The sequence below is a fragment of the Lepus europaeus genome, chromosome 23 (genome assembly GCF_033115175.1).
Source record: "Lepus europaeus isolate LE1 chromosome 23, mLepTim1.pri, whole genome shotgun sequence".
NCBI lineage: Eukaryota > Metazoa > Chordata > Mammalia > Lagomorpha > Leporidae > Lepus > Lepus europaeus.
In genome coordinates, this window is record NC_084849.1 from 16,572,636 (window position 1) to 16,599,269 (window position 26,634).

Genomic DNA, 26,634 nt, shown 5'->3' on the forward strand with positions numbered 1-26,634 from the left:
ACCCTGCTCTGCAGGCCTCCGGCAGGAGGGCCAGAGGCAGCTGCACTGCGGGGAGCTGGGGAGTGGAGCTCATCCCCACAGGACGTGGAGCCGCTGCCGCTGCGCAAACTGCTGTGCTGCCTGGAGCACACGGAGATGGCCTCTGGCTCCGGCAGCCCCAGCCTGGACCCGGGACCACACTTCTCAGGGCACCTGCGCACGCAGCTGGGACTTGCTGAGCTCTGACAGGTCCCAGGTCAACATGGCCACATCCTGTCACCCGTGCACCGGCCAGGCCACTCCGTCCTACCCCAGCCCCACCCAGCTCTCCTCGAACGCGCTCACACAGCATTCCCGAGCTCTCCTGGCCTCCAGCCCCCGGGACCTGCGGCTCTCCTACACGTTCCTGCCCCCACCCCCAGGGATCCTGCCTACGGGTGCCCACCTGGCCTGTGGCCTGCAGGGGGAAGACCACTTCAGGGCCAGGAAGTTGTCCTTGCCAAGCACATGTCCTGGGGCAGCTGAGAGCTGAGGGGCCCAGAGCAGAGGTGGAGCCACGTGCACACAGGATGGACGCTCAGAGCCCGTGAGCTGGGCCGGCTGATGGCTGGACCACAGGTTCAGGGCCGACTGCGCAGCTCCAGGAGGGCCGAGCAGGTGCATGGACCCACGGCACACAGGATCTCACTTCTGTGGGCCTGCTGCCACGAGCCTGGTCCTCCATGCACTGCCTCTTCCCTGGTCGGGGGAGGGGGCCTGGGAGAACCAGCAACCCCCCTCCCCACACACACAACTTGTAACAACTAAGGGAGAGCCTGGACATTTATTTAACTTTTAGTAAAGCCAATGAGAATTTCTTGCTTGGCTGTAAGTCACTCAGCGGGGGCTGGGCAGGCGGAGGGGGTCGAGACACCCTCAGATCCCGCTGGCTTTTCCGAGCCACTGAAGCAGGTGGAGGGGGCGAGGCCAGAATCTCCCCTGTGCCTCTGCTCCTTCCTGAAGAGCCCTCTGTGGCATGAAACCTGGCCCCAGGGGGCTTCCACGCTCGAGTCCGGGCCTGGGGCAAAGGATCCTATCTCGGGGGTGCAGGCAGGCAGCCCGCGTCGCTGAAGTCTACGAAGACCAAGGAAGACGTCTCATGGAGTTCCAGCGCACACGGGGAGATGGCGCCCAAGCCACCCTCAGTTCCGGTCCCTCACAGGGTATTCTGCGTGGCTGGCTCAGTGACGTCACCCTGCGGTGACTAGGGGGCAGGAGCACGCCTGCCTTCCCAGGCCGGTTCCAGCACGGCCACGTGGCACTGGCGACAAGGGCAGCAGCCTGTCCCCCGGTGTCCTGGGGACCCTCCCCTCCAAGACTGAGTGGGGGGGCTTCTTTCACTCGCCCACCCCAGACAGCACTGGGAGACATTTACCATCTGCCACCACCCTCGGCTAACCAGAGGCCATAGAATGTTCTGGCACAGTCCGCCAGGACCCTCAGTGGGAGACACGAGGGGCAGGCCTTGCTTAGGCTTCCCACATATAGCCACTTCTTTGCCCCAACTCCTGGGCAAGCTCCCATCACGATCAAGGTCTCATGGGCGAGTCCAGCCTTCCCAGCCAAGTCCTTGACCTTGGAGAGGGAGGCGGGGCCTGGACAAGGTGCCCCATGAGCGTCTGTCCCGGGAGCTCGTGGGCCCTGTGCCCGCACACCGGTCAGTCTGTAGGCGTGGCCACTGTGCCCGCTGCTGGGGGGGAGGAGGGAGCCTCGAGGGCTTTCCTTGCCTTTTTCTTCCTTTTCTTCCTCTTGGTCCCAGGGGACACCCGGGCCCCGTTGACCGTGCCCACCTCCTCTTCCTGCTCCTGGGCCACGGTCTCCGTGGCAACGCCGGCCACCTTCCTGGCTTTCTTCTTCAGCTTTTTCTTCTTCTTCTTGGCCTCGTGCTCGCCCTGGGCGGGGCCGTGGATGGCCGACTCCTGCAGGACGTCAGAGGCGGACACGGCCGCCTCCCGGCACCGCCGCCACGCGTCGCTGTCCTCGCTGCAAGGGGAGGGCGGTGGGCGTCAGCGGGGCGGGAGGCGCGCGCAGGCCTGGAAGCCAGGCGGAGCCAGGGTCCGGGCGGCTCCTCCGCTCTTCCCGGCCGCGAGCCCTCGCTGTGACTCGCCTTCTCGGACCCCCAGGCTCGACATCTACAAAGGGAGGACCTCCCCAGAGCTCAGCCTGCAGGGCTCCTCAGGGGGCAAAGCCAATAAGCGAGGCGCCCGGCCCAGGCCAGACGGTCGCGGAGCACCAGGTGCCCAGAGCCAGCCCCTTGCTGGACGTCTCCGTCCTCCCGCCGAGCTACCTGGGGCCTGGAGCGCTCACCTGGAGCTGGAGGGCTGCCGCTTCCGGCGCGGCTGGGGGCCAGCTTCCTGCCCGGGGTCTCCGGGGATGGACGTGAAGAAGAGGCGGAAGCCTGGGATCCAAACGGGGCAGAGTCGGCACCACGGATGCCAAGCGCCCGCCCCCACCCCAGCGCCGAGGCCGCCCTGCCGTTGCGTCACTGAGCCCCTCGGCAGGCAGTCTCACGGGGCGGGGTGGGGGGGTGGGGTGCCTGGCGGGGGCAGGTGCAGGTGTGGGGAGGCTCCAGGGGGCTGGTGTAGGAGCCTCCTGGCGGGTGGCTGAGGGGCGCGGGACAAGCAGCCCAGGGTCAGAGCCGGGACTGCCTAAGGCGAGTGAGAGGCTTCTCTCAGCGCCGTACTGTGTGGCCTGCAACTGCGCTTAGGACGGTGACCTCTGTGCCCCAGTGGGGACAGAGCAGGTGGAGGGGGTGACTGCAGCAAACCGTGCTGCCCAGCTCCACACGGCAGCGGCCTAAGAAACGACAAACTGTCAGGTTTATCATTGTTCCAGAAAAAAATTTACTTACTCATCTGAGAGGCTGAGAGACACAGGGAGAACGCCCACCCGCTGTTCCCTCCCCAGTGCCCGCGATGGCCAGGGCTGGAGCTGGGAGCTGACTCCACATCTCCCACATGCGTGGCACGGGCCCCCTCCGCTGTCTCCCGGGGTCTGCACTAGCAGGAAGGTACAGCCAGGAGCCGGTGGAGTGGGACACGGAGGTCCCGACTGCACGGGCGGCTGTCACGGGCTCATGGGGCGAGCACTCACCGTCATCCTCCGAGGCCTCCTTCGGCAGCCCGGCTTTCCCTGGCTCCTTCCCAGCTTCCCAGATGGTGATGGCACTAGAAGGGTACAGGTGACTCACCACGAGCGGCCTCGGGTGATGCTGGCCGACTCAGGGCTTCAACGCTGGCCCGAAGGCACACCTGGCAGCTTCTGGTCCTCGCCAGCAGTGGGGCGGGTGTGCTAACATACGCCGAGGCCGGGGCACTGCCAGCATCCTGTGATTTGAGGCCAGACCCCACCCCCCCAAGCCAGTGGCACACGTGAAAATAACCACAGGAAGCGTGGCATTTTCAGACTGCAGAGTAAATAAGTAAGCACGTTTCCCTGGCTCCTGGTGCTGTGCCTAAGAGCAGGGGCAACATGGCGAGGGCCCGCTGGCTGCGTCACCACGGGGCGGAGAGGCGTGGAGGAACAGCGGGACACAGGAGGCTGGGCCCCCGAGGACCCGCTTAGGCCCTCCGACCGCTGGCCCCCAGGCCCCAGCTCTTCAAGAGCCCTCGCGCCTCCAGACCGCTGCGTGGCGGCCCCAGCTGCCGGCGCGGGGACCTCCGGGCCACACTGGACCCACATCTGCAGCCCAGCGCCATGCACAGCAGTGGGGGCACACGCGCTGGTTACCTGTCCAGCAGGGCTCCCAGCTTCTTGGCTACGTGGGCTCGGAACTCGGGGGTGGTCTGCAGCTCATTGCCATCTTGTTCGTGCTCATCCACCCTGTGCCTGCAACACACACACACACACGAGGGCCTCACCTCCGGCCGAAGTGGAAGCTGCCCCCGGCAGCAGGGGGACTATGGTGTCCTGCCCACTCCCATGGCCCCGCTCCACCCCAGCACCAGCACGCGCGCGGGGGCTTGGTATTCACTGAGCAAACAGGCGAAGCGGGAAGCCAGGCGCACAGTACCTGAGGCTCGGCTGGGAGGCCGGCAGCGGGGTGTTCGCAGCGTCTGCGGGAAAACGAACATGGAGGCGCCTTCAGACCGCGGGCCTGCGGGTAACCGGCGCCGCTGCAGCTGCCTCCGTGGGCCCGGACGCGCACCGCCCCCATTGTCACCCGGGAAACCAGGGTAAGGTCTCCAACCCCCGGCCCCGGGTCTGTGAGCTCCAAGTCTCACTTCTGTTTATCTTCGTATCCCCAGCTCCTGCCACAGTGTCTCATTTGCTTTTTTAAAAAATTTTTATTTATTTATTTATTTTTGACAGGCAGAGTGGACAGTGAGAGACAGAGAGAAAGGTCTTCCTTTGCCGTTGCTTCACCCTCCAATGGCCGCCGCACCGCGCTGATCCGAAGCCAGGAGCCAGGTGCTTCCCCTGGTCTCCCATGGGGTGCAGGGCCCAAGCACTTGGGCCATCCTCCACTGCCTTCCTGGGCCATAGCAGAGAGCTGGCCTGGAAGAGGGGCAACCGGGACAGAATCCGGCGCCCCAACTGGGACTAGAACCTGGTGTACCGGCGCCGCAAGGTGGAGGATTAGCCTGTTGAGCCATGGCGCCGGCCCACAGTGTCTCATTTGAAACAAATAGTGCACAAATGAATTAAGGTGTACCAGGGCACTTCAGAAAGTTCGTGGAAAATACAATTAAACTATAAGGGTATTGTGGTGCAAAGAATACTTGAAATCTACACATAGAAGGAGTCTTCAAAGGTTTCTACATATTTTCTTAAAGATTTACTTTATTTATTTAAAAGGCAGAGTTACAGAGATCTTCGTTCACTGGGTCACTCTGGCCACAGTGGCCAGGGCTGGGCCAGACTGAAGCCAGGAGCCAGGAGCTTCCTTCGGTTCCTAACCCGGCTTCGCCAGGGCCCCTCCAGCAGCCCAGGTCCCTTCTCTGAATGTTTTAAATTGGGGGGGGGGGGGGGGGGGCGTGCCACGTTCAGACCTTAAACTCGAAACCCAGTGCCAAGTCCCCGTGGTAATGTCCGGTGCTGGCAGGGCCCCACAGCCCCTGGCCCCTGGCCTGCAAACTGAGTCTCTGGACCCTCCTTAGCCCGGGGCCAAAGGATCACCTCCGCCAGCCCTGCCCTGCCCTCCGTACACGGTGCAGCCAGACGGCAGCCGCTGCGCGCGGCGTGGGAAGGGTCAGGCCAGGCCCGCGGTGGTGAGCCCAGCACCAGTTACAGGCCACACGCTTCTACTCCCAGGCAGCGCCCTCAAATAGAGCCCCTGCCAGGTGATTGTCGTTATACTGCCACTGCGAAGGGACAGCGCTCACACACCGGCGCCCTCTAGTGCCCACACAGCGACAACACACCAACAGCAGGCTTGCAACAGACCTTGACTTAGAGCGCCACCCAGTGTTGACATGGTGTAAGTGTCCACAGGCGCAGAGAAAAGTTATTTAGAGGCAAAGATCCTACAAAGACCAGAAACAAATCCCTAATGCTTCATTGCTGACGACGTCATACACTAAAAAGTATCAAGAAGTTTCATGGAATTATAACTTCCTCTAATTAACAAAATAAGATGACAGAAACTGAACAGGCAGGGGCTGGCAGTGGGTTAAGCCCCCAACTGTGACATCGGCATTCCATGTGAGCACTGGTTTGAGTTCTGGCCACTCCAGTTCCAATCCAGCTCCCCAATACTCTTGAGAAAGCGGCAAAGATGGCCCAAATGCATGGGCCCATGTCATCCATGTGGGAGACCCAGATGGAGTTCTCGGCTCCGGGCTTTGGCCTGGTCCAGCCCCCGCTGTTGAGGTCATTTGGGGAATGACACAGCGAATAGAAGATCTCTCTTTCCCTCTGTCTTTCAAACAAATAAATAAATCTTAAAAAAAAAAAAAAAAAGTCAGTATCTGACCTAAGCAAATGGCTGGGCGCAGAATTTAAACGGCTGTTTTGAGGAAGTGCAGTGTGGCTCGTTAACTCTAACAGCGTGAGGAACGAACGAGGGAGCCCTGTGCCCGCTGACTGGCAGATGCACCAGGGAAGGAAATAGAGGATGGAGAGGAACTGAAGAGGACCGCTAGTGGGCTAACGGGATGCTGGCACCGCACAGGAGCCGCTGTGTGCGCCAGGGCGGCTCAGGAGGGACCAGGGAGGACACGGATAGCGCACTCAGAGAGGCGACAGACAGAAAGACAATGGTCATGTAGGCCTGAAGGCAACCCGGGGAGATGGCTCAGGACACTGCAACGGACAAGGGTTTCCTGGATAGGGGCCCCACGGCAAACACAGACACACTGGGCTTTGTGACACCAAAGAGCGCCTGCACTGGCCAGAGCGGAGAGAAGGCCCACATGACAGGAGAGCTCTGCGAAGCACACTGGCTCAGGTCAACAGCACGGGGACAAACAGCCCAACTACAGAGCAGGCGACGGACTCGACGAGAAAGCCAAACGGCTAACGGGACTGTAGCAGTCAGCTTTTACTGCTTAACACTGGAGAGGAACTCTCGGGAAGGAAAAGGTTTATCTCAGCTTGTAGTTCAGAGGCTCACAGGAACTATCACACGGTGGGCCAGGAAGTGGAGGGAGAAGCTAGGCTGAATTTGGCTTAACAGCCAACCCTCCCATGAGAGCTACCTTCCCAGGGCAGCCCACTATGGCCTAAAGGTTTTTCTCTGGGCCTACCTCCTAGCTACCACCATCAGCGACCAGCGGTGAGCCATTCACTGTTAGTTTAAATGTTTGCTTGAGTCTGGAAGCCAGGCCCTGTCCGGTCGGTAACAGGTACACCTATATGGTGTTCCGTTTTGTACGGTGTTAATGCACCTGTACCAGCATATGACAAAATGCTCAACACCATAATCAGTGAGAAATGCAGGAGCCGGCGCTGTGGCTCAGCCTGGTGAGCCGCCACTCTGCTACGTCTGTTTCCCATATGGACACCAGTTCAAGTCCCGGCTGCTCCACTTCTGATCTGGCTCCTTGCTGATGCACCTGGGAGAGCAGGGGAAGTGGCCCAAGTGCTTGGGTCCCTGCACCCACATGGGAGACTCAGATGGAGATTCAGGCTCCTGGCTTTGGCCTGGCCCAGCCCTGGCCTTTGCGGTCATTTGGGGGAGTGAACCAGTGGATGGAAGACCTCTCTCTCTGTAACTCTGCCTTTCAAATAAAATAAATCTTTAAAAGCAAAACAAAGAACAAAAAAATGAAGTGCAAATCAAAATCACAAGGTAACAAGAGCTGGCGAGGAGGTGGAGAAAAGGGATATTAGGAGGGTCGCTGTGAAAAGCAATGCAAGGTGATCAGAAAATGGAAAACAGAACTATCACACAACGCAGCAGTCCCACTGCCTGCGTCTCAAGGAGATAAAACCAGCCTTCCAAAGAGACGTCCTCACCGCCGCCTTTACTGCAGCGCTATTTACAACGGCCGGGGAGCAGAAACAATCGAAGTGTTCACGGGTAAGGAACACAGCAAACGGAACGGAACGGAACTGAGCCCATCCATGCACACAAGGGGAAGGAATCCTGTCCCTGCGACAACTTGGGGGTCTTTGCATCCAGTGAAACCCGCCAGCCAGAGAAAGACAAGGACTGCACGTAAGTGGGATTTAAAAAAAACAGCTCTCATCGAAGCCGAGAGAAAAACCGGTTACCGCAGGATGGGGAAGCAGCGGGGAGGGAGGGAGGAGAAAGGTTCAAGAAATCCCAGGATCCTACTGTGCAGCAGGGTGCTTACAGGTGCCGGTAACGCACTGCGTATGTAGTTTCTGAAAAGCTGGGAGAGAGGATTTTTAAATTAAATTAAATTATTATTTTTTTTTTTGACAGGCAGAGTGGACAGTGAGAGAGAGAGAGAAAGGTCTTCCTTTGCCGTTGGTTCACCCTCCAATGGCCGCTGCGGCCGGTGCACCGCGCTGATCCGAAGCCAGGAGCCAGGTGCTTCTCCTGGTCTCCCATGGGGTGCAGGGCCCAAGCACTTGGGCCATCCTCCTCTGCACTCCCGGGCCACAGCAGAGAGCTGGCCTGGAAGAGGGGCAACCGGGACAGAATCCGGCGCCCCGACCGGGGCTAGAACCTGGTGTGCTGGCGCCGCAGGCGGAGGATTAGCCTAGTGAGCCGCGGCGCTGGCAGGGAGAGAGGATTTTGAACGTTTTCAACAAGAGAGACGATACACGATACGCGTTCGAGCGTGTAGGCCTGCACCGTGGACACCGACATCCAGGATCACACAGCGCCCCGCGCCCCATCTGACATCTGGGACAGGAGCCGGTGTGTGGCTGGCTGCGGACATGCAGGACAGAAGACGACGTTACGTTCCGCCTCGGGGTTCATCGAAGCGGAGAAGCGGCACTCTTCCCGCTCCAAAGTCAGGGCCCAGCTGGGTTCTAGCCACGAACGGGCGCCTCGGCGTTGGGCTTTAGTCTCAAGGCAGCAGGAGGTCAGGGTCAGGGTCAGGGTCAGGCGCGCACGGCCGGATCAGGGAGCGCAGACGCGGGGCAGCCCCCGGCAGGCCGAGGGAAGCTCGGGGGACTCCCGGGTGCCTGGTTTCTCGACTGCGATAACGGCACAGCTGCTTGCCTGAGCTTTGACCCGGAGCCCCGATGTCCCCGGAGTTTCCTGGGGAAGGAAAGCGAGTCCCGGGGCCTCCCTTCTCACCACCCATCCTCTCCGACCCCCGGAGAAGAACCCACGCCCTTCGGCGGCCTTCCCGAACACACTCTCGTACCGGCTCTTGGTTTCTCCGCCCCCCGCGGGCGCTGCTCCAAGCCCCAGGCCGGCATCGCCGCCTCGCGGCACCGAGCCAGCTCCTCTGCATCGCTGCTGCTGCTACTCTCCGAGTCGCTCGTGGCGCCACTGGGCGCTGCCATCTTGAAACGCCGCAAGCGATTGTGGGAGACGCATGATTTAACCGTTCTGCGCAACCCAAGTTAGGTGGCGCGCAGGGCATTGTGGGGATTGTAGTTCTCAGAGGCGTGGGACTCTGAAAGGGCCGAACTGAAGCCCCAGAAGAGGCTGAGATCAATTTCGCCAACGTCTTTTTTTTTTTTTTTTAAATCAAACTCAGGCTCTCCAGTGTAGAATACAGGCATTTCAGTGTCTAGGACAAGCCCCGCCCCAATTTCCAAGTTTTTTTTTTATTTAAAAAAATTTTTTTTGACAGGCAGAGTTAGTGAGAGAGAGAGAGAGAGAGAGAGAGAGAGAGAGAAAGGTCTTCCTTCCGTTGGTTCATCCCCCAAATGGCCACTACAGGCCGGTGCGCTGCACTGATCTGAAGCCAGGAGCCAGGTGCTTCCTCCTGGTCTCCCATGCAGGTGCAGGTGCAGGCCATCCTCCACTGCACTCCCGGGCCACAGCAGAGAGCTGGACTGGAAGAGGAGCAACCAGGACAGAACTGGCACCCCAACCGGGACTAGAACCCGGAGTGCTGGCACCACAGGCAGAGGATTAGCCTAGTGAGCTGCTGCACGGGCCACCAATTTCCAAGTTTTGATCCCATATTTACTCATTTGTTCCAGTAATTCTCAAACCCAGCTGGGCACCAGGAATCTCTGAATCAGAATCTCTGTAGGCAGGGCCCAGGAATCTGTATTTCCTCTCCACCCTGGGGCCTTACTCTTCATGCTGTAGCCCATGACCCAGCGGCACTGGTAACCCCTGGGAGTTTGCTACAAATGCTGCGGGATCTTGGGTTCCACCACAAAGCTGTAATCTTCATCTCTGATGTGTGTGCACCTTGAAGCTGAGAGCCACTGGTCCAGGAGGCTCGGGTGCAGCTGGCTGTGGGAACCACAGTGGGATCTAAGCCCAGGACTTCTCAACTCTGCCTGCATGTTGGAAGTAGTCAGGTAACTTAAAAAAATACTGATTGCCAGGACCTACCTACGAGGACTCTGAGGCTGAGACATTCCACTGGGAAGGATACAGAGTCCCTTCCACTGGTCTTGGGATGCTTTGTGTTTTATTTTTGCAAATGAGTGTAGCAGAAACTTCATTAAAATGAGTGCAGTGGCTTTGCCTTTTCTATTCCAAATAGATAAATAAATTAAAAAACCTGGGAAGATGACAGCTCTGCTCTGAACGTCTGTGACCCACCCCCCAGGTTCATGGGTCGGAATCCTAAGCTTCCAGCTGATGGTATTAAGAGCTGGGGCTGTGTGGATGGCTGCACCCTTATGGAGGCGACCCGGGTACAGAGATGGGGGCTGGTCTAGCCAGTCCGCCCCCGTGGAAAGAAGACACTCAGTGCTGACGACAAAGACAAGGGGGAGATGCACAGAATACCGCCGTGAGACTGCCCAGCGGCTGTGAGGACCGGTTAGAAAGTGTGTTCTGTGAGAGAGTAATGCGGGCTGGTGTTGTGGTGCAGCGGGTTAAGCCCCCACAATGCCAGCATCCCATGTTGGAGTGCTGTTTCAAGTCCTGGCTGTGCCCATCCTATCCAGCTCCCTGTTTAATGCACCTGGGGAGGCAGTGGAGGATGGCCCCTGCCACCCATGTGGGAGACCCGGATGGAGCACCAAACTCCTGGCTTCACCCCGGCCCAGACCCAGCTCTCGTGGCCATTTGAGGAGTGAACCAGGGGATGGAAGATCTCTCTCTCTCTCTCTATTTCTCCCCTCCACTGTCACTCCATCTTTCAAAGAAATGAACATAAAAATCTTTTTTTAAAAAATGGGGTTAAAGGAAACTGTTTATTGGTTGGAATAAGTCTGATCACATGATCTCCCCTTTGGATAAGGAAGATGCTGCTTTTCTCCTAGTATCTCTGGACTGTCAGGGACTGTGTGTGCTTGGGGCTCTGGAGTCGAGGGCAATTTTTGGCACTGCGTTGTACGCAAACTCCAAGACTTTGCGTCTTCTCATCCCAGCCTCGCTTTGCAGTCGGAAGCCTCAGATGATGGAGCATTTGCCCGTGTCGAAGTAAAACAAAGAGCACCGAGTGAGAACCAAGGCTGTTTATTCCTGACTCAGGAGAGCCGCAGGCCAGCCACCAGCCCTTGCCTTTGGCCAAGACTGAGAGGCAGGCAGGGGGCTGGGGGGCTTCGGGTTGCCTTGCTGGAGTTTGTTGGCGTGGGCAGGCTGCAGGGCCTCTCCCCAGACGCAGGGCATCCTCAGTGACTGGTTTGGGACGCTAACTGGGCTTTGGCTGATCCTCAGTGGGAAGGAAGTAGGGTAGGGAAATAGAGAAGCTGGAAGGTCCTAGTGGAGTTTGCCGCCGAGGTTGCGGCTGCTGAAGTGTGTGGATCAGGATTCTGTCGTCACAGAGGGTCTGACTGTGGTCTGTTTGCAGGTGCAGCGTCTCCGGCCTCTCCCGCCTTCTAGCAGGTGTGAAGACAGGGCGCCTCCTGGGCAGAGAGCGGGAAGGCGTGGTGCATCACAGGGCGGCAATGCACAGAGAGCTCCCAAAAACAGCTAGCAGGGCAGGAGTGCAGCCTCTCGCCCTCTCCTCTTGCAGAGAGTGAGGGTGTCGCTGTCTTGGATGCCGTAGTGCCCCAAATCCACCCAGTCCTGCAGCACCTGGCCCTGGTACTCCAGCTGCTGCTGGCTGCTCAGAAACCCTTGTTTGTCCTCGATCTGCTGCTTGAGGCTGAGCACGAAGCTCTTGGGGTGGACCGCGTAGGCCTGGCTGTCCCCATCCGGGCTCTGCACGAAGACCTGGATCTCGGGGGAGAAGGTCTCCAGCAGGCACACGCGGGTGTCGCAGAAGATTCCGTAGTAGGCCAAAGAGCAGTGGCTGCTGAGCAGCTGCCGCTCGCCGCCGCGCTCCTGGAAGGAGAGGCGCGGCAGGCCCGAGCAGCCTCGGCTGCGGCGGATTCTCTCCTTGACCTTCTTGATGGGCTCGTACGGGTTCACCCAGAGGATCAGATCCGGGTAGCCCTGCTGCTCCACCGTCACCTGGATGTCCTGGGCACACTGGGGGAGGGGGGCGGGGAGGGAAAAGGGGAGGGGAGGTGAGGGCCGCACTTCTCAGTGGGTGTGCGCAGCTCCCTGCCCCTCCACATCCTCATCTCAGCAGCCCCCACGCTCGCTGGCTTAGGGAGCCTTGAACGCTGTGCAGCCTCCACGCTGGGCACCTCCCCTGCCCTCACCATGGTGCATTCTTTCTAACACATTTTCTATTGATGTATTCATTGAAATGGGAGAGAGAGAGAGAGAGAGAGAGAGAGAGAGAGAGAGAGAGATCTCCTGTCCACTGGTTTACTCCCTAATTGCCCACAGCAGCCGAGACTGGGTAAGGCTGATGCCAGGAGCCAGGAACTTTATCTGGGTCTCCCACGTGGGTGGGCAGGGACCCAAGTACTTGAGCCTCTACCACCTGCTGCTTCCCAGAATGCACATGAAAAGGAAGCTGGAATCAAGAGCAGAGCTGGGACTCGAACCCAGGTGCTCTGATACAGGCTGTGGGCGTTCCACGCGGCGGCTTCCGGTGCTGTGGAGTTGGTTCTATGAGCCCCGTGTTATACCCGAGGGCACTGTGGTTGAGTAGGGTTAAACATCGCCTGGCTGCATCACCCAGGGCAGAAAGGAGTGAAGCAGGTGCACTGATCTCCGAGTTCCTCTGGGAACCCCCCCCCCCAGGGGGCCGCACAACAAACAAGCCTGGCCTTGCCGCGGCTCCTAACTGTGCAGGAGGGAGGTCTTCGCACAGCGGCTTTGCTATTCAGGAACAACCCGGAGAGAGGCGTCTGCCTCTCAGCCCTTCTGTGGGTCTCATTTGGTGGGTGTCCCACCCCCAGCTATAATCTCCATACCTTATGATGCAGCCTGCACTTGTGGCTCCGCCTTCTGCCCTAGTACACACCTTGCTTACTCTCCCCCCACCCCCGACCTGGCCCTTAACCTGGCGTGGTCTCTGAGCGCCCACATCCATGGCTCCCTGGCGTTTGGGCTTCAGCTCCAGCCCTAACTTCCTCCAGGGGTTTCCTTTGTGATTTCAGAACGCATTTATTCTTTATTTCCAGCGTCCCACAGAGCCCTGGGTCTGAGTGAACCTCGGCTCTGCTGCCTCCGAGCGGTGTGACTTTGACCTTGGTTAATTAACCTCCCTGAGCCCCACTTCCGTCACCTGTAAAAGGGCATCAGAGGCAATAACCACAACAGCCACAAAGATAACAATAATAGGAGGTCTTCTGCGTCACAGAGCTGCCGTGATGATGACCTGAGTCTGTCCCAGGACAGGCACTGTGCGGATTGTCAAGTGTGAATGAAATGGAAAATAGAAATGACTAGTAAAGCTGCCACCTGCAGCACCAGCATCCCCATATGGGCACCGGGTCAAGTCCCGGCTGCTCCACTTCTGATCCAGCACCCTGCTAGTGCACCTGGGAAAGCAGTGGAAAATGGCTCAAGTGCTTGGGCCCCTGCACCCTCATGGGAGACCTGGAAGAAGCTCCTGGCTCATGACTTCGGCTTGGCCCAGCTCTGGACATTGTGGCTTTTTGGGGAGTGAACCAGCAGATGCAGGTCCTCTCTCTGTAACTCTGACTTTCAAATAAATAATTGAATATTTTTTTAAAAAAAGAGAAATAGATGGCTGTGATTTTTGCCTATAGCACAGATTTGGCATCACGTAATAATATGACTTAGCACTTTTTTTTTTTTTTTTTGGACAGGCAGAGTTAGAGAGAGAGAGAGAGAGAGAGATAGAGACAGAGACAGAGACAGAGACAGAGAGAAAGGTCTTCCTTCTGTTGGTTCACTCCCCAAATGGCCACTGCGGCCGGCGTGCTGCGCCCATCTGAAGCCAGGAGCCAGGTGCTTCCTCCTGGTCTCCCATGCAGGTGCAGGGCCCAAGCACTTGGGCCAACCTCCATTGCACTTCCGGGCCATAGCAGAGAGCTGGCCTGGAAGAGGGGCAACCGGGACAGAATCCGGTGCCCCAACCGGGACTAGAACCTGGGGTGCTGGCGCCCCAGGCGGAGGATTAGCTTAGTGAGCCGCGGTGCCCGCTGACTTAGCACTTTTTTCTATATCTTACCTTTTTTTTTAAATTTTCAAAGTAAACATAAGAATGGTACATCGTTATGGGGTCTGGGATCATAATTCATTGCAAGGGAATGCTATGCAATGATTAAGCCGGGGTTAATTAGCTTATCCAGCTCCTTTATCCTTTATCATTTGTTTTTGTGTTGGGACTCTCTGAACTGCTTTCCCCTAGTTTGTCGTAAGACAAATCGTAGCCCTTCGTATGCTGCAGTCACCCTGCTGTACAGAATGCTGCAGCCACTCCCCTGTAATTGTTTCTAGAAGTTTGGTGCGACTTTGTTTCATGGACTTGCTTCCCAGCAGCATGGGTGAGATCCTGGGGGGGGAGGTGTCAAGGCTGTGTCCTATTTCTGTACCATCCTTGACCCTTGGTCCCCAACGCCCATCAGCCACACCCTGGGCTGGCACCAAACAGGTGGTGGTGGAGCAAAGAACAATAAGGAGTCCGGAACTGATTTCCCAGGAGGTCACAGGCAAAAGGAAAGGAGACTGAGAATGCAAAGATAAGGAACTTGGGGCTCCACCAGGGGACCCAGGCATTGCCCTCGACCTTCCTGACCCTGCAGTCACCCTGCTGTACAGAATGCTGCAGCTACTCTGCTCATGGCCGCAAGAGTGAACCCTGGAAGTCGGGTGCAGGCATCTCATTCTGAGTGCCAGCCCCTGACAGCCCGCAGGGGAGCCCGGTTACCTTCACGTCCCAGCTGGGGACCGGGTTCTCCCTGCTGTCGTAGCAGCAGTCCTGTTTCAGGCACTGGCAGGCCCGCTGGGCCACAATGTCCCATCTGTAGCCAGCTGCCACGTTGAGGGTGGGGTCAGCCGGGTCCAGGATGATGGGCCTGCAATACAGGAGGACGGTGCTCAGCTCCTTCTGCTGTGGTGCTGTGGGGGCCTTGCCGGCCATCATCACTTCAAGGCCCTACTGCATTGCTCTGGGTCATGGTTAACAACAGCACCAGCACTACCACCATCACCACCATCACCATCACCATCACCATCATTATCACCACCAGCACCATCACTACCACCATCACCACCATCAGCATCACCACCAGCACCATCACTATCATCACCATCACTATCACCATCAGCACCACCATCAGCACCACCAGCACCATCACCACCACCATCACCACCACCAGCACCATCACCACACCACCAGCACCACCAGCACCACCATCAGCACCATCACTATCACCACCATCACCACCACCATCACCATCATCATCACCACCACCATCACCACCACCATCACCATCATCATCACCATCACCACCACCACCACCATCAGCACCATCACTATCACCATCAGCACCACCATCAGCACCACCATCACCACCACCAGCACCATCACCACACCATCACCACCACCAGCACCATCACCACACCACCAGCACCACCAGCACCACTTATTGAAGCCCAGGACTGACTCCTATGTGGATTAGCTGTACTGCTCCTCCCAGCGATTCTGTAGTTAGGGACTATTACCATTGTTGTCGTCTCCATTTTATAGATGAGGAGACTGAGGTACAGAATCCCCTGGGTTCTCGCTGCCTCAACACAGAAGAGTGTGGGTTGCCTCCCAGGCTCTTTCCTCTCTGCAGAATATTGGCTGGCAGGGGGTCTACGAGCCTGCCAGGACTGCTTGGAAAGACCTCGTGTGTTGGACGCTGAGCCCCCAGTTAGGATCCGGGCTCTGTGTTCCAACAGCTGTAGGCTCAGGAAGGAGCCACGCCATTCGCGGTATGGTTGCATGGGAGAGCATGTTCCTGAAGTGACCGGATGCTGCCGGCTCCGTGTTCACTGCTCTAACACCCCTGCTCCCTGAAATAGCCCTGGCTTCAACAGGGACCAGCATGCCCTGTGGGGTCTCCATCCCCTGTGGCTTATTCCACCGGCTGCCGAGTGACCCACCAGTCACCCAACATGCAGGATCTGTGCCCAGGGATCAGAACGGCTCCCTCTGGGGCTCGAACCAGGGATGACGGAGGTCTTTCACCAATGGGAGCAAGCCGGGGACGGGGGGAGGGCAGGTGTGGAGAGAGGAGCAGAGGTGGTGAGTGGGAAGGAGCGGGGGCGGACAGAGGCAGCAGTGAGAGGGGGCTCTAGGTGGGTCTCAGGTCCTGGCGGGTTTTCACCTGCAACTTTTTGATCACCCTCATGGTAAACCTGGCTTTTCTCTCGTGTAAAAAACAAAAAATCCAGCACTCACATCAGAGAACACCAACAATTCTTGTGCTGTTGCTAGTACTGGCCTAGAGCTTCTAATTAAAGAATTGTCGAGGCTGGGCTCCCCTAGGAAGCAGATCCCTGGAGGAGGATCTGGCTTATTTGGAAGGAGATCCCTGGAAAGGAACCAGGAAGGAGGTGGGTCAAGGTCATTGCCAGTGTGGGCAGCTGGAGGTTTGGGATGGCAGGGCTCTGACTTGCCTTGGAGCTGGGGCATTTAGCGCCCACTTCCCAGCAGTCCTTGGTTGAGGGCCACTTCCACCGCGAGTGTGCGGGGGAGAGGAGAACGCGTAGGCGCAGGGTCGCAGGGGCCGGCCTCCACTGTCACAGTCAAGGCCACGGGGAAAGTGTGTGGGCACCCATGGCTGCCCTAAGAGGAAGCCTGTCTCTGGCGTCTGCCGTGAGCAGGATCCCGCACACGCCTAACATGCATTTTCTCTGGCCTCGGTCCTTCTCTGTGAGTGCTGGCTTCGTCCTCATTTACAGCCGAGGCATGGAGGCTCCCAGCAGTGAGATCAGTGGAGCTCGGGCTTAACCTCTGGTCTCCAAGACTCTCTGGGTTTTCTCGTGCTGTCTCTGAAGACCCGGCACAGCGCTAAGGGCGGTGGGGTGGATGGGTGGGCGCGGCTTGCAGTACAAGAATGCTGCCAGCCCTGTGGGTCCCCGGTGATGGCGACGGGTTGCCGACTTGAGACGCGCCAGCTGCGTCAGTGTAAGGCTTCAGTGCTGAACGGCCATCGTGGCCCTGCGACTTCACAAAGCCTGCGGGGTGAGCACTTGCACTGCGCGTGTGTCACCATTTGGGATGCCCGCCTCCCCTACGGGACGGAGGGTCTGTTCTGAGCCTCAGCTCCTCTGCTTCCTGCCAACATGCACCCTGGGAGGCAGCGCCATGAAGGCTCAAGGCCTTGGGGTCCCTGCCGCCCACGTGGGAGACTTGCATGGAGCTCTGGGCTCCTGGCTTTGGCCTGGCCCAGCCCTGCCTGGCTGTTGCAGGCATCTGGGCGGTGACCCAGCGGATAGAAGGTCTCTCTCCCTCTGTCTGTTTCTTTATGTCTCTCTGCCTTTCAAATAACGCGAACACAAATTTCAAAACGTGAAAGCCAACCCATCCAACACTAGTCCGCTTGTCCCTTGGTTCTTTCTGCTCCCCGAGATTGGCTGGGGCAGGAGGCGGGGAGGGAGTGGCGACGATACCTGTCCGCCTTGAGCTGTTTCCTGACGCAGTCCTCGATGACGGGATTCTGCAGTGTGTAGTACTTGGTCCAGTAGATGCAGAGGAACCGGAAGTCCCGCAGCAGCTCCATCACTGTGCTGAGGCCCTCCTCCAACCTGAAGGTCTCCAACTCAGTGCTGTTTTCCCAGGCGTAGATGGTCAGGAGCTCAAGGGCATAGTCCGGGGGCAGATTGGTCCTGGGGCACTTGGCTTTCACGTACTGTTGGAAGAGATGGAAAGAGAGAGACCCTAGGATTCTGTGTTAAGCACAGTATTAGACAAGAAGCCAGGAAATCGGAGCTCCAGTCCTGGCTCTCCCACCTACTGGCTGGGTGACCTTGGCCAAGTCACTCCGCCTCTCTGGGCCTTGATTTGTTTCCATTTCGGGATGAAGGGGCTGGGTTAGTCCAGTGGATTTCAGGTTGTGCTTGACAGACATAGCTGGAGGGGGCCAAGGAGCGAGCAGGCTGGGCTCTGCCGTCTGCATCCCAGCCCAAGGGGTAACATTTAAATTGGTTTGAATCTATCAAGAGAAAGTTTCCTTTAAAGGAAGGGCTTTGGGGCTGGCACTGTGGTGAAGCGGTTAAGTTGGCATCCCTTATGAGCACTGGTTCAAGTCCTGGCTGCTCCACTTCCCATCCAGCTCCCTGCTGATGCGACTGGGAAAGCAGCAGAAGACGGCCCAAGTGTGTGGGCCCCTAAACCCACATGGGAGACCCCGATGAAGTTCCTGGATCCTGGCTTCAGCCTGGCCCAGCCCTGGTGGTTGTGGTCATCTGGGGAGTGAACCAGTAGATGGGAAGATTCTCTCTCTCTCTCTCTCTCTCTCTCTCTTTCTCTCTCTCTTTACCTTTCAAATAAATAAAATAAATCTTAAAAAACAAATAAAAGAGGCTGGCGCCATGCTTAACAGGCTAATCCTCCGCCTTGTGGCGCCGGCACACTGGGTTCTAGTCCTGGTCGGGGCGCCGGATTCTGTCCCGGTTGCCCCTCTTCCAGGCCAGCTCTCTGCTATGGCCCGGGAAGGCAGTGGAGGATGGCTCAGGTGCTTGGGCCCTGCACCCGCATGGGAGACCAGGAGAAGCACCTGGCTCCTGGCTTTGGATCAGCGCGATGAGCCGGCCGCAGTGGCCATTGGAGGGTGAACCAATGGCAAAAAGGAAGACCTTTCTGTCTCTCTCTCTCACTATCTACTCTGCCTGTCCAAACAAACAAACAAACAAACAAACAAATAAAAGAACTCGGTGGCTAAAGGGAAGAAGTGACAGCAGGTGAGAGTCTGGGGTCTCAGGGCTGCTTCTCTGGCATTCTTTCCTCCCCCACTCTATAGCCTCATGAGGTTTGGATGGAGTCGACCTCACCCTCAGCACCAGTGGGTCCTGCCTGGCCCAGGCCCATCAGCATAAACCTTTTCTGCTCGCTAAGTGTCTGGTTCAAGAGAAGGCATGTGATCTCACTGGCTCGGGTACAGGAAAGCCTAGTGCTGGTTGAAAGAACAGACGTCGTCTCTTACATGTGGATGTGAGGGCAGGAACAGCTATGACCATTTTGCCATCATGAAGGAAAGAGACCTGAGGGCCAAGTTGACATGCAGAGGAGAGAGAATTTGAGAACTGCAGAGAAATGAAGTAAAAGCCTTCCCCAAACCATGCCTGGAGCCCCCTCCCCAGACTGGTGGGTTCTCACACAGGAGCAAAAATTCTTTCTTGTTTAAACCAGTTTGAGTTGGCTTTTGAGTTTTTCTTGCCAAAAAAATGTATTTTAACAGTCAGTGGCTCTTTCCTTCTAAAAAAAAAAAAAAAAGCCTCTCTATGATTTATCCAGAAAGTGAAAATTTCTGTCAACCGTTCAGCTATTTGGATGGTGGAAGCAAAATTGACATCTGGTCCCATTTCCATTATAAATGAATATTATCATATCCTATCGTCTAAGGGAAAGATCTATGACATTTTGACATTGAAACAATGTCTTGATTACTTGTAGCTCCCCAAATAAAGTCTTTCCTATAAATCATGGACTTAATAACAACAAAAAAAAGGGGCCAGCACTGTGGCATAGCTGGTAAAGCCGCCTGCAGTGCAGGCATCCCATGTGGGCGCTGGTTCGAGTCCCAACTGCTCCACTTCCCATCCAGCTCTCTGCTATGGCCTGGGAAAGCAGTAGAAGATGGCCCAAGTCCTTGGGCCCCTGCACCTACATGGGAGACCTGGAAGAGGCTTCTGGCTCCTGACTTCAGATCAGTGCAGTTCCGGCCGTTACGGCGTTTTGGGGAGTGAACCATTGGATGGAAGACCTCTCTCTCTCTCTCTCTCTCTCTCTCTCTCTCACTTGCTCTCTCTCTCTAACTCTGCCTTTTTTTTTTTTTAAAGGATTTGATTATATTCTGCATTTTTCTTTTTTGATCTGTTTGACTTAGGAATTCTGATACGGGCTGGCTGCCTCTCTATCATTTTCCTGCCTGCTGCTATGAATTTATGTCACTCGGAAGAGAGAGAGAGAGAGAGAGAGAGAGAGAGAGTCTACACAACTCCTGGACAACAGCCCTGTAAGATCAGGAGGTGTCTAGTAGGTTTCTTCCTGCTGTGTTTATTTTTGACCCATAATCAAAGCTGTAAAAGCAGAAGTGCTTTTGCTAAATTTTTCTGAGTTTTGCTCGTTTTCTTGCTGAGTATTTAGGGAAAAAGCCTTTCCCAAAGGAATGATCTGATGGGCAGCTCTCTTTCTCTCCACCCCACGCTAGGACATCCATGCGGGGTGGTGTCACAGTTTCCCCAGAGTCTTCTGGAAGTAGCTGCTCTCATGAAAGCGGATTTTAGCCAGAAGATGCGAAAGGGGAGAATTCGTGGCCGGGTTAATGATTGCCCTTCGCAAGCTTTGTGCTTGTGTTTGCGTCTTCTGTTCAGAAGTTCGGCTGACTCTGCTCTCCTGGATATGTTGAAATACGCTTGGTACCATGCCCGCCCCCCCGGCCCCCGACGTCCGGAAAGGGGCTACTGTGGATACCCTCACTCAGTAGTGCTCACTGGGAGGGGAACTGGTTCCCTCACCTGCCATGATTCCCATCTCCAGGGCAGTGGCCAGCAACTGGAGCGCCATAAGGGTGCGGTCACGGCAGAGCTGTGCATCACCTGCGGTTCTCTTTCCTTCTCTGTTTCCCTCTCTTGCTTCCTCTTTTCCCTCTCCACTTTCTTCACTGAGTGGCCTGTTTCCCTGTTCGGAACCTTGGCTCCTCTCCCTCTCCCCCCACCCCACTTCCCTCTTGCTACAGTTTCCTGCCGGCAAGCCTAGCGCCTGCCCGTTCTGCCTGGTCTGCCACCTCCAGGCAGCCCTCACCTGCTGGTACCAGTGCTTCACCAGCCGCAGGAGACTTTTCAGCTTGGTTGGCTGGTGTTTCACGAAGTCTCTCTGCAGCTCGCTGAAGGAGGGGGAGAAGATTCCAGGGTGGCCACAGGCCTTGATCAGACTCACGTAGACCTCGGGGGGCGGCGGGGAGTTGGGAACAGAGGGGCCTGGAGGGGACAGGAAGCAGAAGGCAGAGGTTAGGGGTGCAGGACGCCCCAGGCGGTAAGCTGCCTTAGGGACAGAGCCTGTTCCTTCACTGGGGTTCTCTCCTCAGGGAGCCTCGAGACCTGGTGTTCCCAGAAACCAAAGGTTTGCTTTGCTTTGTCCTTCTTGGGAGATTGGCCTTAGGCCACTGAACAACAACCCCAGGCTCTCTCAGTTGTCCTGGGGGTGAACCTGTTCCCTGAGACCAGATCTCATCTTTCTCCATGCAGCAGCTCCGGGCAGCCACGGCAGTGAACAGGAGTGGGCACGTGAGCTACAGCCTGTATCATCTGCCTGGGAGCTGCTTCGGAGCACAGCAAACTCCTAGGACACTCTGCCCTAGCACAAATGGGTGCCCATGGGCCCACACCCAGGGAAGCAGCCCTCACATGCAACTACCGGGTAGTGAGTGGATCGGCTCCCTGGATCCCACCAAGGAGGACCTGGAGGCCACTCCTTTGTGGCACTCGGTTCTCTGGGGACACGGAGCCCAGACTCCAGAGCGGAGTAACGCTGCTGGTACTGACTTCCCTGTCCTGATTCCTTATTCTCAGCCTTTGTTTTCGGAATCTCGTCCCCAGGAAAGTGCTTGAACTCACATCCTTGCCTCAGGCTCAGGCCCACAGTGAGAGCCACCTGGTGAGAAGCACTTGCTGACGCTGTTTAGCTCCTTCATCTCACTGTCATCTTGGATTTTCCAGGATGTACCTCCCGCAGAAAGCCCCTTTCCAAACATGCTTTCTGGGAGACCTCATTCTTCTCTGAACACACACCACCGTTTATCTGTGGTCCTGCGTTCATCGGTGATTCTTTGGTAAGCTTCTGTCTGCTAGGCTGAGCTAGATGATGGCCTGAGCGGGGTAGTCCTGTACCCTGTGCTTACCCAGGCCCCGTCATCCCAGGACCTGGGTAGAATGAACGCAGAGGTTGGCATGTGGCTGTGAATGAGAGGTGAGGGAGTGGCAAGTCTCCTGGAACTGGCAGGTGTGTGAGTGGGGTGGGCTTCACCTCCCCTTACCCAGGGCCCTGTAGGCGGGCACAATGGTGACGGTGATGGGTTCTGCCGTCTCCCTGGTCTGGATGGTGAAGGCGAGAGCTTTGGGGACTCCCTCATCCACCCTCAGGTCCCTGAGCCCTAGGGCCAGCAGTTCCTGGCAATGCCACATTTTCTTCTGTATCAGTCTCAGAACCGCTGCATGGTGCTTGGCCTCCTCCCAGAAGTTGCGGAAACAGCTCAGGAACACCACCAGCTCCACGTCGGCAGTGCCCCTGAGCGCCGTGCCGGTCCCGAAGGGGCCTACCTGTGGACACAGAGCCTGTTACCCCGTGGCCCTCTGCCATGGACCAGGCCACCCACAACAACGCATCCCACAGGTGGTCCCACGGCATGTGCGCGGCCACACCGAGGGAGGGATGGGCTCAGCCAACACCCCCACTTTGCAGGTGAGAAACCTGATGTCAGAGCAGGGGTCACCTGCCCGGCTTATCTACTGCATGGTCTGCTTTCTCACACTGTCTTCCCAATCCCAGAGGAATTCCTAACGCAAAGGAATCCTCTGGGGACATCCACCCTATTGCATTTGAAAGTCTCAGGGGATCTGAATCATTTGAAGGAGTTAAAAAGAGAGAGGGGGCCGGCGCTGCAGCATATGGGGTAAAGCCACCTCCTGCAGTGCTGGCATCCCATATGGGCGCCAGTTCGAGTCCCAGCTGCTCCACTTCTGATCCGGCTCACTGCTATGGCCTGGGAAAGCAGTAGAAGATGACCCAAGTACTTCGGACCCTCACCTATGGGAGACCCAGAAGAAGCTCCTGGCTTCAGATCTTCTCAGCTTTGGCCATTGAGGTCATCTGGGGAGGGCACCAGCAGATGGAAGACCTCTCTCTCTCTCTCTCTCTCTCTCTTTCTCTCTCTCTGCCTCTCTGTAACTCTGCCTTTCAAGTAAATAAATAAATCTTAAAAAAAAAAAAGAGGGAGAAGTTTTGCATGGTGGATCAAAGCCATGGGCTGGGCTTGGGGTCTCCTGACTTTGACCTTGGTTCTGACCTTAATTCTGGCTACTCAAGAGCCCCAAGTCCTTCATCTGCAGAATGAGCGTAGCAAAGGAACACGAGTCACTGGGCTCCTGGGAGGAGCAGTGCATGTCCGGGGCTGGGTATGGGGCCTGGCACACAGGAAGTCAGCAGTAACCGATTCCTCTTCCTCCTCTCTTGCTAGCTAACTGCACGAACCCTTCTGTGGCCTGGGCATCAGGGTCCCCATCTGTAGCGGAAAGCGCTGAGCTGGGTGGTTTTCAAATGGATTTTTTGCTGTTCTGAGATTTGCTTGCCAGGGCCTGTTGCTTCAAAGCCCCACAACTCTGTGGCCTCCCTCCCCTCTTTCTCACTCCGTGTGGGGAAGCATCAGAGGTCAGGTGAGCTCCCTCGCCTGCTGGGAGGAGTCGCTGCACAAGGACTGTGATTCAGCTGCCAGAGGTTGGGTTTCCCCAGGGCCTGGCCCCCTGAGCACACTTTCTGTACAGGTTCCCTTTCAATCCTCATACCCAGTGGTTGAGCTGGGCACTGCAACCATCGTGCCCAATGTACAGAAGGAAAAACTGAGGCAGCAGGAGCTTCATCTGCTTGCTGAGGTCTCCCAGCCAGAAAGCAGCGGGGTCAGATGACGAGGAGAACACAGCAGTGGGCGGATCTTCCACCTCTTTCCTCCCCGTGGCCCAAGTCCACAGCCACGCCCTGCTTCGGAGGAGGGGGGGGAGTCCGCCATCTCCCCCTCTCCCTTTTCTATTCCCTTCTCCCACTGGCGTGCAGATTCAGCATTTTTGCCCCGCGTGAGCATCCGCCTGACAGCCACGCAGGTCTGCTGCTTCCCCAGCAGAGAGGAGAATAATCCAGAGCAGGCTTTGTGGCTTGCTTTGGTGTGGCCCTACCGAAGCCCCACTCATGTGCTCAGGTGGCCCAGCCCAGCTCACCCGGTTTTTAGGGGGCTAGGGAAAGGGAGGGTTTCGAGTCTGAATCAAACGCAGGGTTGCTCGTGGGCCATTGCTCCTTGGGTTTCTCTACCGTTCACCGTTTCAAGGGGGAGATGTGGCTGTGGTCTGCAGGGGGAAATGGGTCCACACCAATTCCTGCCACCAAAATTCATTCGCTTGGGAGCCTTCTCTGCTCCCCAGACTTCCGCCATCCCACCTCCTTGGCAAGAGGCGGCGGTGGTGTCTTAGAGGCTCTGCCTGGCCCAGAAGAGAGTCCAGGCAAGAACGATTCCTTTGCCTCTGAGCACGGACCCCGCTCTAAGCACTCGGCCTGCATGGCCCCGTTTGCTTGGTGAGGGACAGAGAGTGATGGTGCCCTGCTTACAGATGAGAAGACTGAGGCTTTGCAGAGAACTCAGTGACGTCAGGGTCACAGAGCTGCCTCAGGGCAGAAGCCAAGAGTCACACTGATGTCAAAACTGTGGTTTCTCCTTTCTGAGTCCTACGGCCCCAAGCTCTGGATGCTGGGGACTGGTATGAGAAGGGATGGGGGCCAGAGGTATCTAAGTCCGAGAGAGAGCGAGAGCGAGAGCGAGAGAGAGAGAGAGAGAGAGAGAGGAGTCCTAATTCTAGCCTTGCCTTTGCTACCAGCTTGCTGTGTGATTTTAGGGTTTCTGTCACCGTCTCTGTGCTTCAGTTTCCTTCATGTTTAAACGAGGGATTGGCCTAGGTCGTCCGATTCTCCAGGGCCTTTCTAGCTCTGACCCTCTTGAGTTTTGGTCCTGGCTGGCACAGGAAGCAGCCTGAGGCCGTCGGAGGAAAGACCTGGGAGAAAAGTCTCAGTGGAGGAGCCTGGAGCCCTGGCTGCGGAGGCAGCTTCAAATCTCAGCTCTAACACAGACTGTGTGGCCTTGGGCAAGTCACCTCCCCTCTCTGATCCTCCGCTAAAAATCTTATCAGTTGTTTAAAAGACATAGAAAAGTAGAAAATGCACAAACACTCGAGATAACTTGTTAGTCAGATTTAGTAAGTTCCACGTCTACTTGGTGTAAACCACTTTAAAACAAATTACAGACACCAAGGAATTCTGCTCCTAAGTACTTTAACAGTTGCACCTTTAAAAAAACCACATGCCCCTCCCTAACCACAAGCTACGATTGTACCCAGCAAAACCAACCATGATTCTCTCATGTTAATGTCCAGGCTACATTAAAATTTCCCCGATTAGCCCCAAACTCTGGGTCCCATCAAAGGCTTTGCATTGCATTTGCTCCATTTTGCTCATCTCTGTAACTGAAAAGGATCAAGCCTACCTCACAGGTGCAAGAACTAGAGATCCTCCATGGTTAAGGGGTTAGACCACTGTACCCTGGCGGGCCCCTTGCGCCTGCGCACTTGCTCTGGGGAGCTGTGCTGCCCCGGGACAGAGGCAGGCTGGGCAGGGTGTCCTGAGAGGTCGGCAGCGTGGGTTTGGGGTGAGGGACTTTCACGCCTGGTTTTACCCTTGGGGAAAGGAGGAGCCCAGCCTCACCTTGACCACCTTCAGAACCCGCACCTCCTGGTCCTGCAGCTGGTGCTCCCCATGGAAGGACTCCTGCCTCAGGACCTTCTCCACGCTGGCCACGGCTTCCAGCACCTCTTCTTTCCACTTCCGGCTGGGCTGCAGCCACCGAACCACGAAGGAGTCCAGCCTGCAGCTTGGGATGCCATACAGTCCCTGGGCCAATGCCATCTCTGCGGGGAGTAGCATTGCTGGGCAAATATATAGCCAAGCGGCCACCTTCCCTATGGCACACGCCCCCTTTCTTAAGGGGGCTCCTCTTTAGCTGGCCTTCAGCACCCCGTGGGATAAAGGACCAGAGCAAAGAGGAATCCAGGGGTGACCTGGCTACTATAGGACTCCCCGTTTTGGGGACCCTCCTCGTCCTGGCAGGTGTGCTGAGGGACACCAGGCTGAGACTGGCAGGTCTGGGCCACCTTAACAGGGCTGGCATCCAGCCAACTTTCTGCTCTCAGTTTCGATTCTCAACTTTTAGAGTTTTCTTTTGATGACGTTGGGAAACTGAAATTGGCTTGAGTTTGACCTTATAGGAGGTGACCTCTGCAGGAGGCTGGGGTTGAATGGTATCAAGTGAACTGCCCCAACCTATTGTAGGGAAACTGAGGCTCAGGAGCTTGATCCGGCTAAGGAATGATGTGAGAGCCCCACAGAACAGACTTTGAACCCCAGGAGCCTCTTCCAGACTCTCCCCCTCTAAGACCCTTCCCTTTTTTATATGTAAGGCGGAGATTAATACTAAAACTGACCCCATGAGGCTCTGTTATGGACCAAGCATGAAAACAGTGAGCAGAGAAAGCATTCAGTGGATGCAAATACTGTTGTTCACGCATGAAGCATTTATTGAGTGCCTGCTGGATTCCAGACATTGTGCGAAGACAAAACAGGATGAGGTTCCAGTCCCAAAGCCCACCCCCCACAAGGAGTCAGGGAGACAAAACCAGAAGAGATTCTGAGAGTCCAGTGGGATGTGGCGGGGGGGGGGGGGGGGCACAGAAACCTGGCGGGAAGCCGGGCAGAGAAATTTCTTTCGGGTGCCCTGAGTTGCGTCTCAGAGACTAGGAAGCCTGCCAGGGGTAAGAGGGCATGGCAAGGGGAAATCCAAGAA

At 56.8% G+C, this 26,634-nt stretch overlaps 2 protein-coding genes across 2 annotated transcripts; both read right to left on the reverse strand.

Moving 5' to 3' along the window:
- Positions 1-824: 824 nt before the first annotated feature.
- C23H12orf43 (chromosome 23 C12orf43 homolog) lies at positions 825-8,890 on the reverse strand. The gene is made up of 6 exons (XM_062182146.1): positions 8,748-8,890; positions 4,031-4,073; positions 3,748-3,846; positions 3,112-3,185; positions 2,326-2,416; positions 825-2,001 (listed from the first exon to the last, which is right to left on the reverse strand). Exons 1-6 carry the CDS (start codon positions 8,887-8,889, stop codon positions 1,677-1,679), a joined length of 774 nt encoding a protein of 257 aa, XP_062038130.1. The 5' UTR covers position 8,890; the 3' UTR covers positions 825-1,676.
- A 1,749-nt stretch (positions 8,891-10,639) lies between these two features.
- Positions 10,640-25,700, reverse strand: OASL (2'-5'-oligoadenylate synthetase like). Its single transcript, XM_062182264.1, has 6 exons — positions 25,500-25,700; positions 22,018-22,300; positions 20,787-20,962; positions 17,435-17,673; positions 14,700-14,847; positions 10,640-11,935 (listed from the first exon to the last, which is right to left on the reverse strand). The coding sequence occupies exons 1-6, from the start codon at positions 25,698-25,700 to the stop codon at positions 11,435-11,437; spliced, it is 1,548 nt and encodes a 515-aa protein (XP_062038248.1). The 3' UTR covers positions 10,640-11,434.
- Positions 25,701-26,634: the final 934 nt, after the last annotated feature.

Bases quoted from the DNA above. Each gene is read 5' to 3' on its own strand.
- C23H12orf43 (XM_062182146.1), bottom strand. From the start codon at position 8,889: ATGGCAGCGCCCAGTGGCGCCACGAGCGACTCGGAGAGTAGCAGCAGC. The intron at 4,074-8,747 runs GTACGAGAGTGT...GTTTTCCCGCAG, and splicing joins GGCGGAGAAACCAAGAGCCG to ACGCTGCGAACACCCCGCTG. The intron at 2,417-3,111 runs GTGAGTGCTCGC...TTTGGATCCCAG, and splicing joins GGAGGCCTCGGAGGATGACG to GCTTCCGCCTCTTCTTCACG.
- OASL (XM_062182264.1), bottom strand. From the start codon at position 25,700: ATGGCATTGGCCCAGGGACTGTATGGCATCCCAAGCTGCAGGCTGGAC. The intron at 22,301-25,499 runs GTGAGGCTGGGC...CTGTGTCCACAG, and splicing joins GGGTTCTGAAGGTGGTCAAG to GTAGGCCCCTTCGGGACCGG. The intron at 11,936-14,699 runs GTAACCGGGCTC...CCCCTCCCCCAG, and splicing joins TCCCCAGCTGGGACGTGAAG to TGTGCCCAGGACATCCAGGT.